Source organism: Dendrobium catenatum, unplaced genomic scaffold (assembly GCF_001605985.2).
Source record: "Dendrobium catenatum unplaced genomic scaffold, ASM160598v2 fragScaff_scaffold_1056, whole genome shotgun sequence".
In the NCBI taxonomy this organism is placed as follows: domain Eukaryota; kingdom Viridiplantae; phylum Streptophyta; class Magnoliopsida; order Asparagales; family Orchidaceae; genus Dendrobium; species Dendrobium catenatum.
Genome location: NW_021319518.1, coordinates 8,224,098 through 8,234,638, shown reverse-complemented (window position 1 = coordinate 8,234,638; position 10,541 = coordinate 8,224,098). Strand labels below are relative to the sequence as shown.

The following is a 10,541-nucleotide window of genomic DNA, read 5'->3' as shown; positions in this document are numbered from 1 at the left end:
ATTGATTGAACTGATAGTATTGATTGATAGACACTGCTACGATGGATAGATATTGGCTTCCAGTCACTTATTGATTTGATTGCTGAAATGTATTGATTTATCGATATTTTTACCGCTGTATTGAGTATTGACTATTGATTTCCATACTGCATTGACTACTGATTTGATTTCCGCTGTACAGACTTGATTTCATTGACTCTGGATTTCCGCATTGCATAGACTCATTGACCATTGATTTACTTGAGATGATTGACCTGCATATTGATAGTATCGCCGTGCTTTGATTTCAGTTGTAGGCTTTGGTGACCTGCTGGGCTTTGTAAGCTCATTATATGTGGTTGAAATTTTCAGGTCCGAGCAAGGCAACTGGAATGGAGTTCGATCAGAATGTCAGACGAATCCTTTCACTATTTGATTCTGGGGCATCACATCTAGTAACACGATTAGATTTTAATATTTGAATAACATTAGTTTGATGATGAAAATCAAATGATGATGGCATTGATTATTGATGATGGTCATCAACAATGATCATCAAGAAATGTGATAGAGTTCTTCGGCTCTATCTACTACCAAAACTCTCCTATATAGAAAATGGAGCCATCTTTGTAGCCTTTTTAGAGGGATATTTTGATAAATTTGACCCGGATACAAAATAATCTATCAAACGGTCTATATTGATCAATTTCATCATATATTATTTATTTAATACTTGAGTTTCAAAATGACCTCGGAATTTAATAATCTTTTTCTCATTGGATTTGTCTCATTGAGCCACTTGATTTGACTATAAGCACATAATCTTATTGAAGTAAGAGTTCAAATTGCTTTGAATTTGATTTCAAAAGTTTTTAATTCAAGTATTGTATTAAGATTCATATTGATCAAGTATTAAGGATTTATGTATAAAATTGTTATTAAAAAAAGAAAATTGATCAAGTGAATTTTCTTGTGATGTATCATTTGTCCAGTATTTTCATGTATGAAAACTTTATATTGTTCTAAAATATTAGTTCAGTCTTAAAAAAATTACTCATCCCAAATTTTTTATTTTAAAAATATACAAGACGTGACTGCTCTTAAGATATTAACTTGGACCTCCCATCAAGGCCGTGAATCAAGTAAACTTTTTTTTTTTTATAATAACTTTAGTTTTTTATGAATTTGGTATTGCCAATTGGAGCAAAATAAAAAAAATAAAAATAAAATTTTTACTTTGAATTCCTTAAATTTGCTTGAAACTAATTGTAAAGACTCCATTGGGAACTAAAATTGTAAAAATTGAGTCCATACATTTAAAATAATTTTTGAGATTTCAACATTACTAGAAAAGACTTGTCTGGGCATGGAATGAGTTGGACTAAGCCAATCCCACACATCTTAGTACAAGCACCTCCTAAATACTCCTCCTTCAAAAGTAATAAATTATCATTTAGAGCTGTTTAGATCTCTCAATTCATTCTAATTTGTAGGTTTGGACTCCATCTCCTAAAAGAGGTTCAACATTATCTTATATATGCAAAGTATCCTCCTTTTATAAGCTCAGTCATACAAAGATTTGTAACCTCTATAGCAAAGCTTTGTCCTTCCTCTTAATTGAGGCTTGACTATCTTTATATAGAAGGATTAGGATCTGATAGTGATTTTTTATCTCATTTTGAAGCTTCAATTTTTTAGTTCATGCCACGACGATCTATATGGAATGACAGTTTTGTTAAATCTTTTCTGTTGATAATGAAGAAGAACATAGAAAGTCTTTCTAGTAGGAAAATTTTGTCACATAGATCTTCTATTTCATTGGTATTCGTTGATTGCCAATGAGGAGGTAATTATTATCAAGTTTTGTGCAGTCATATAAGAGATGATGATTGATATAGTATTGATAATATACAAAGTGGATGTTGAAGAAAATACTCTAATTTATGAAGTTTGACTTTTAGCTTGATATATGTTTTTTGTATTAATATCGGTGATATCAAGCACCAACATTGGTATTAGCGCCATTGGAATCAAATGATAAAGCCACGTGAGAAGGTATATGCAACATTGTTAGCTAAGAGTCGAGTAATATACTTGAAGTAATATGAGCAATTAATTTGTGTGAAAAGGTGTATGCTATAACATTGACCAAGGAACATACTATGAAGTCATACCTTTGAATCTTTGATACCATTTGGAGATCAAAGATGGAATAGAACAAATCCTCTTAGGCTTCGTTTAGGACAACTTTCTTATTGCTTCTTAAAGCAGCTTTTTCGTATAAAAAATAAACTTTTTGTACTATAAAACTGCTTTAACAAGCGGTAAAAAAGTCGTATCAAACGAAGCCTTAATGATTATATCAAGCTACTATGTGGCAAAAAGTAGTATTTAATGCCAATAGAGTTGGGCTAGTTGGATTTTCTTCATCATGGTACTATGGCATATACATATGAGTAAAGTAAAGAAGAATATTTTTACATAAGTTATTGACAATAAGTTCTTTGTCAATAAGAATATCTCCCAATGTTCAAAATCAATAATTGAGATTGAAAGTAATTAATAATTAAAATCAATTAAGCAACATTTTCTTTTGCAATGAAAAAGAGAGATCTTATCTTTCCCCATTGAGGGGGGCGAATGAACTAAGTCGAGCATAGTACTATTTTTAAGCTTGATCGTTTATTTTTTTTAATAAAATTTGAGATGAAATTGAGCATAATCCAATTTTTAAAATCTTAAGCTTTTTTATTAATTTTCTTATCAAATTTGAGCCTAAATCTAGCTTTAATCAAATTTAAATGATTATATGTTTCACGCTAATAATGTAAACATACAACTTAATAACTAGATATAGTTGAATTTACAAAATTTAATAAAAATTGATCTAATTCAATAGATGTTATTAAAGTAATTTGATTACATGTAAATAATAACAAGAAAATATTTAAATCTATATATTTATTTAGTATTTTCATCATACATATAAATCAATAATTTATATAACTGTTTTCAAAAAATATAAATTATAAAAAAATTGATAAATTAATATAAATAAATCATAAAATAAAATAAAAATCAATCTTTATTAAATGGGTTTTTTTATATATCTTTAATAAGCTATTTTATGTTTATAATCACAAATAAAAATAAACAACTAAATTACTGTTCAAACTATTTACTCATATGAGAGCTTTTACAATTGTATTCAAACTGGTTCATTTATAAATAAACAACCATAACATTCTATGAACAAATATTGAATTCTTAATTTTTTTTGTATTTTCTAAAGCAATTTTTTTTATACAAAAAAATTTTAAACTAAAATTTTTTTTATTAAAAAATGACTTTAAAAAACAATAAGAAAATTATTCCAAATGAAACTTTATTCACTTATAACCCTACTTATACGTATTTAGAGTAGTATTTAACACATGATAAATGAAGAGTCATTTAATTGTGCCAGGTAAAAATATCCCTCAGTTAACAGACTTTGATGCTTTCGTCTACCAATGAGTGCTGAGCCAAATACCATCTCTTTGAAAATCTATAAGCCAGTCATTTAGCAGAAAAATAGAACACTGCAAGTGCCCATTTAGACATAAATCTTCAAACAGATTTCGGCAGCAGCCAGTATGAAAAGAACTCAGCTAATAATTTTAATTTTTATACTAAAAAGCTGCTTCAAGAAGCAGAAAGAAAGCCGTCTACTGCTTTATAAAGCAACCTTTAAGTACAATTTTTTTTTACTAGAAAACTACTTTAAGAAGCAGCAAGAATTTACGAAGCCTAAGTTGTATTTCACAGAATGATAAATCAAGCAACTGGTTAGTACTCCTACTCAGTCTCTGCACCATCATCATCACTGTCCAAGAACATCTCCCTGGCAGCACTATCCGCTAAGACCAAATCATCTTCTTCACTGTTACTGGCATCTTTTCTTGCTCTTTCTTCATCCCTCGCAAAGGCCATCGCAAGCCTTGAGCTGACAAAATCCCATGAAACTAGCTTGTCCATGAACACAGATATGTACTCAGCACGTTGATTCTGCAAATAAGTGATAACTTCAACGGCTATTAACATCTTGGTAGATCATTGAAATATGGACGTAGCTTAAAAAAAACTAACCTCATAGTCAAGATAGTAAGCGTGCTGTATAGACAGGAGAGATTCACAAATGAAAAGGAAGTTGGTAAGTAGATAGATATATACAACTAGATGCAATGTAGTGTTGCATGCAAAAACACATACCTCCCAAACATCAATGGCAAGCAACGGCTGCGAAGAAAAACAAGAAGATAAGAATTTCTAGCCCATCTGGGGAATCAGCTGAACAAACAAAATTAAATATATAAATAAAATCTAATAAAATAGGCAAAAAATAGGCTGTGCTAAGTTTTAAAGAAGATAAACCTGCAACTATCTATTATTAAAGCTATAAGTGGTAGGGGATGGCTGAGAAAAATAATTAAATTCCAATTCCTATTTCATCTTTCTCCCTTTCATAGTAGAAAATAAACCTCAAGTTTGATATTAACTAAAAACCTTCCCCATCCTTGTCAAATGATGCCCATAAACATGCTTGAGGCAAGACATGATGAATTTCGGTTTGATACCAATTTAATATAGCCCAAAAAAGGAAGTAAAATTAAAACACGATAAGAAGAAAAAAGTTCACTATTTTAAAAGAAAAATATATGAGAACATGGGTATTCACTTACCCAATATTATGAGGACTTGTTAATACATAAAAGATAGGGATTCAATCACCCAAATGGAATTCACGCACTCATTGTACTTCATTAAGAGGAAACTTTCACTTTCTCAAAAATAAACTCCTAAAACTCTTACATATCAAAAATAAACTCCTTCTAAAACTCTTACATTTAGCATGGCGGCAAGCACGCTTGATTTAACCTTCTTTTAATGATAAAATATTTGCTTCTTTAATCATGGAAGCTGAAGTCAGCCATGCAATTTTTAAGGCTTAATCATGCATCTTATCATCTAGCCTTATCCCAACCATTTGAGGTCAATTTTACAAATCCACTGCCATTAATTCATGTTTATTGCAAAATATTTATAAATGCATTTTCATGGTTAAATATCCCGGGAATCTTATGTTCTCATCAAGAAGAATTAACTTACTTTATGATATTAAAATATATTAAACTTTATAACATTGTTTTAATATTGATAGATTATTTTAAGTTAAAGGTTTAAGTGGGTTATTGTGAAGTGTGTAACTGATTCTATACTAATAGTAGTTAGCCCATCATAAAAATAGGATTCATCTAAGAAATGGAAAACAATAGCGGTAATATCAACATAAGCAAGAACTTTATTAATATGCTTGAATGGCATGAAGGTAATGCAGAGAAAAAACATAAATGTGACTTACAGAGTAATCCCAGACAAGGGGATTGATTGCATTTGGAGTCTTGGCCACCACAAGCTTATTGTCTTCGGCTGAGGGGCAGGGATTTACAGCATTTCCCACATCTAGTCTATTTGACTTGTCTGAAGCAATTAAACATCAAGTTAACACAACTGCAGGTCAGTCTACAAACACATAATATGATGACCATTACAAAGGCAGGACTTACATGTCAGCCAAACCCAACCAGAACCAAATTGTGTCAAGGCGGCAGTCTTGAACTCTTTCAAAAATAGCTCAAATGAACCAAAATCCCTCTCAATCAATTGAAGAAGAATTCCGGATGGTCGACCCCCACCACCAGGTTTCATAGATTGCCAAAAAAAATCATGATTCCAAGTCTTCAAATTATTCATAAAGAACAAGTCATCAGCATGAAAAAAATAAAACATAATATATGTATTTTGAAATCTAAAATTGGAACAAGGAGAGGTTCAAGATAAGAGACCATCAAAATTCCGAGGTACATATACAATTATACATAGAGTATTACAGAAATCAATTGATTAATGTGAATCTAAAAAACTAACTGATGCGGACATCCAACCGTCCATGTCAAGTCTTCAACCAAACTCTTCCTTCCCCTACCCCTATTTTCTCAAGAGAAAATCTGAGAATTTTCTTCTCAGATTTTTGGTGAAATCTGAACTTGCTGTCAAACAAAAAAAAAATATGGAGAGGAGATTTGTCCCTAGCAAAGCGTGTTTCCGTTCTACATCACTAACTAAAATATAATGTTGACAGCAATTTATACCATTCAATCCCTCAGCCTAATTCTCAATTTTTATTCTTTCGATTAGAAAATGCCCAATCAATTGAATTTGATTTGTGAAAATACCAAACTTTGATCCTAGATCTCCTAATCAGGAACCACATCTTATCTAGAAACTATTAGGAGCTGGTTAAATTTTTTTTTCCTTTTTTTTTAGGGATGGTAAGCGAAAAAGCACAAATTATGTGGCTAGAACACATGATCTTGAGAAGTATCCTTCTCCAAACACTTTGCCGCGTTTTCTTTCCAGCTTATTGTTCTTTCCTCTACCTTCTGTGGAATGAAGCAGCACCAATATTAAACCATTAATTTCTATCAGTGCTTGCGGAGCAAATTTTAAAGTTTAAAGAATCGATTACGGTATCAAGCAAACATTTATTAGCATTTACATCCGAGTACTTCTTGCAGAGACGCATTAATAGAGCGCAAAAAGTCACTGTTGATTACAAGAACCAAACGATCTTAAGAATAATAAAAAATAACGGGATTCAGAAGAGTAAAAATTTGACCTGAGCGGCATGAGTAAAAACAGGTAGATAGTCTCCCTTGTTATAGGAAGCGAGGACGATCTCTTCCAAAGGCATCTCGTTGAGCTCGGACCCAGCTATGTGAGTGTTGAGGCTGTTCAGGTGCTCCCGATGATGCCTCCCCCAGTGTCTTTCCACCGTCTCCTGGCTCATATACGGCTCCAATGCGCTCTACTAATAAGACCATTACTATTAAAAGAGCCAAAAGCGTTGCAAGAAACAGAGGGAAGAGTGACAGAGAAAGAGAGAGGAAATCACCAACGGATATGGAGGAGGAATCAGCTGAAAGTAGCACCTGACATTGACGGATGCGCACCGCAGCCTCTTCGGAGACGACCATCTTCCTATGCCTCTTCTCTGCCATCATAGGTGGTAGAATGAAGGTTAGCGAGGGTTTGAACTTTATGTGCATGTGAGACGTGGTTTCGAAAATGGATACCTGGGGGAAAGTTGACCTCCAACGGCGCGGCGATGGATGACAAAGAGCGGTGGAGGAACTCAACTCAGCAGCAAGACACGCCATCCTCATCTTCTGTACGTCGGGGCCAAAGCTTCGCTGCGCGCTCTCCTTCAAACGGGTGCGTATACGGGTTGATAGGTTAATCAAATTTAAGTTTTAACTTCGAGCTCAATCTTATTATGCAATTAATAAAACATTATTCAATTTGATGCATAAATTATAATAAAATTATTAAACAATAAAAATTAGGGATTTTTACATGTATAACACTTCAAACTACTATAAATACATATTTAACACTCAAAATTTTGTATTTACTAATATACCACCTAAAATACTCATTTTCATCTATTCTAGCACTCCGTCTAAGATTCCGTCAAAAATCTTCACAATTTGCCCGCGGAGCATCCTCGACTGCAAATAATTTCACCCTTCTCCCCATTCCTCTTCCACATCTCCTCACCAAAGCTCTGATGCCTCCTTGCCGCCGTTCAGGAGATGAATGGTACGTGAGTCTCTCGTACTGACCATGGGAGCTCATTACTATGCATCTCTTTATGTTATCAAGGAATTTTTACTGTTCATCTTCTTGCTTTTTCTGCTCTATCAGTAAGAACAGAACCAATAACGTAAACTCCAAAAAGCATGCAAGTCCAATTATTTCTAAGAATAGAAAGATCGATGAAAGTATCAAGCCTTCAAGCACTTTGGATTAAGTAAAGAAGAGTGCAAGCCCACCGATTAAGAAGAGAAAAGATGTTGGCAGGAGTGTATCTTCAAGTGCTGAAAATGTCGGTGTGAATTTAGGGTGAAGCTAGGGAAGTTTTCAGTGAGGAAGATCTATGTCTTCTTCACGAAATGGGCCAGAGCAGTAGTTGTCTTCTTCACGAAATGGGCCGCCGGAGCAGCAGCTGAGATCGTGCCGTCGTCCTTCATCGTGATCGCTCCCATTCTCTTCTCCTGCGTTGTCGTCCCTTGTCACGTGCGAAAGCTGTTCAGACGCCCTTTTTGACGGGACTTTTGACGGAGTGGTAGAATATATGAAAGTTGGTGTTTTAGGTGGTATATTAGTAAATACAAAAATTTGGGTGTTAAATATGTATTTATACTAGTTTGAAGTGTTATGTATGTAAAAATCCCTAAAAATTACATGTCAAATTAAATAAAGTTAATTGATATATGAAAAATATATATAAATTTAAAATAATTTTATATTTAAAATAATTATTTTTAATATATTTTATATTAATATTTTTAAAAAATAGTATCCCATTGTGGGGTGATTATGCACATTAGTGCCTATTGCGCCTTAATTGAGGAATTGTATTGTTTGATTTTTTTTTTAATTGTGAAAATGGGATTTTAGATGGTCATAAAATGTTATTTGTAGTTGATTGGGAAATTTAATGAAATGTGTAATTTAGTGTAATTTATACATCATAATTGATGATATAATATAATTAGTAAATTTTTACTGATTAAATTAAATAAAAAATTTTGGAGTTGAATACAAAATTATTTGTTGATCACCATAATCCTTGCTACGAATATTGTGCAAAGTGATAGTTGAGAAATAGAAAGAAAAATGAGAGTTCTAATAAGAGAAGATATGAAGCCGTTGACTTAACTTGTATAAATCATCAAATTGAGTGGCAAGAGTCGCCTATTTGACGGAGTGAAATGATTGACTTATGATTAGCCTAAGTAGCTCTATGGAGACTTGATGAATCCTTGTTTTACTTGATTTGGTTGATATTGATAGCTTGAACCAAGTTGAGTTGGCTTGAATTGACTCAACTTCTTTTAACCTAGATTTCCAAATAATTGGATGTTCTTTAGTTTCTAAATTCTCTTATATCTTGGAGGAATAGTACGAAATTAATAAGAGAATAATTTGTTCATAGTAATTTATGATTAAATCTCCTTTTATTTCTTATTAATAAATTTTCGTAAATACTTATTTTATATTAAGGTTTCGTTTGGGACGACTTTCTTGTTGCTTCTTAAAGTAGCTTTATAGTATAAAAATTTTAATTTTTGTACTAAAGAGCTGCTTTAAGAAGCAACAAAAAAGTAGTCTCAAACGAAGCCTAAATTGATATCGTCATTTTATCCACATCAGTGGCTCTTTTATCTATAAAAGGAGGATCTAAGATTAATACATTAAAGGGATAACATTATTGGCAGCCTCTTCAAAAAGTATGAAAGATAAGGACGTTCTTCAGAAAAGAAAAATATACAAAAGTAGGTAAAAATTAATGATGCTAAAGCAAAATGTAAGATCCAAGAACTCACTGCTTTAGCCAAACCATAAATAAATAAAAACAGGACGTCCGAAAGGACATCCTAGTTGACCTAGCATGCAACCCTCACCATTTACATGGGCCAACACATAAGGCTTTCACGGCGGCCAAGGGATTCGAACCAGGGACCTGAGCTTTGCCCAGCCGGCTCTTCACCACCAAGACAAACCGCGGTGGGTCTTTAGCCAAACCATTAGAAGTTCACATTTCTCTTCACCTGCATATGTTGTCAAGGGACCCACACCTTCAACATCTTTTTTCTCTTCTTGCAAAGTTGGGAACATAAAAAATAATCATAAAAGGTAAGATTAGTTTTTTTAGAAGTTTTTTTTAAGATAAGTTTTCAGGAAATCATGGATGGGTTCATCTAATTTTTCTAAAACCACATCAATATGTCAGGCTTAGAAAATAAGATAAATTTTTTGAAGAATATATATATTTTTTGTGATGTAGGTTAAGAAGTAGCCAATTTCCACCAAGTCTATTTTGTTTCCATAAGGGAGAGTTCACATTCCACACTTGGAGAAGGATGACAACTTTTATTTCCTTGTAATGAAAGAAATTAGCCTAAATATGGAGTCCATCATCAACTTCAATATTTTGAAACACTATTTGACTTAAGTCTTATTTCCATTCTCTTTTCTTTTTTGTTGTTTTAAAACTCGCCTAATAGGATGGGCTCCCTTAGCTCTGCACTTTCTTCTTACTTTGTTTTTTTTTTATTTATATAGGTCCTTCTGATGAAACAACCAAAGATCTTGAGGTAACCAAGTTTTTAAAAGAAGAAGAAGAAGAAGAAGAAGAAGAAGCCAAGCATCCCTTGAAGTGAATAGAAAGGGAGAAAAAAATGCCTAATAAAAAAATTCCTACTAATTTATTGAATATCAGAATTCAGACCTTGAAGTTATTGTGAGTCAACTACCTTTGAGTCTTCAACGAGTAGCTCTATTCATTCTCATACTATTCAAACCACTAAAAAAAGTTACTCCTATAAGCATTTCTACTTCTTGATTCCTTATTGGAATCTTATGTTGATTCTTCTGTTCAATAAATTCCAAGGAGA

The 10,541-nt window shown here is 32.6% G+C and overlaps 1 protein-coding gene across 1 annotated transcript; it reads right to left on the bottom strand.

Moving 5' to 3' along the window:
• Positions 1 to 3,515: 3,515 nt before the first annotated feature.
• Positions 3,516 to 7,329, bottom strand: LOC110105006 (superoxide dismutase [Fe], chloroplastic). Its single transcript, XM_020834347.2, has 8 exons — positions 7,155 to 7,329; positions 6,974 to 7,072; positions 6,698 to 6,886; positions 5,586 to 5,757; positions 5,381 to 5,499; positions 4,231 to 4,257; positions 4,108 to 4,131; positions 3,516 to 4,026 (listed from the first exon to the last, which is right to left on the bottom strand). The coding sequence occupies exons 1-8, from the start codon at positions 7,242 to 7,244 to the stop codon at positions 3,817 to 3,819; spliced, it is 930 nt and encodes a 309-aa protein (XP_020690006.1). The 5' UTR covers positions 7,245 to 7,329; the 3' UTR covers positions 3,516 to 3,816.
• Positions 7,330 to 10,541: the final 3,212 nt, after the last annotated feature.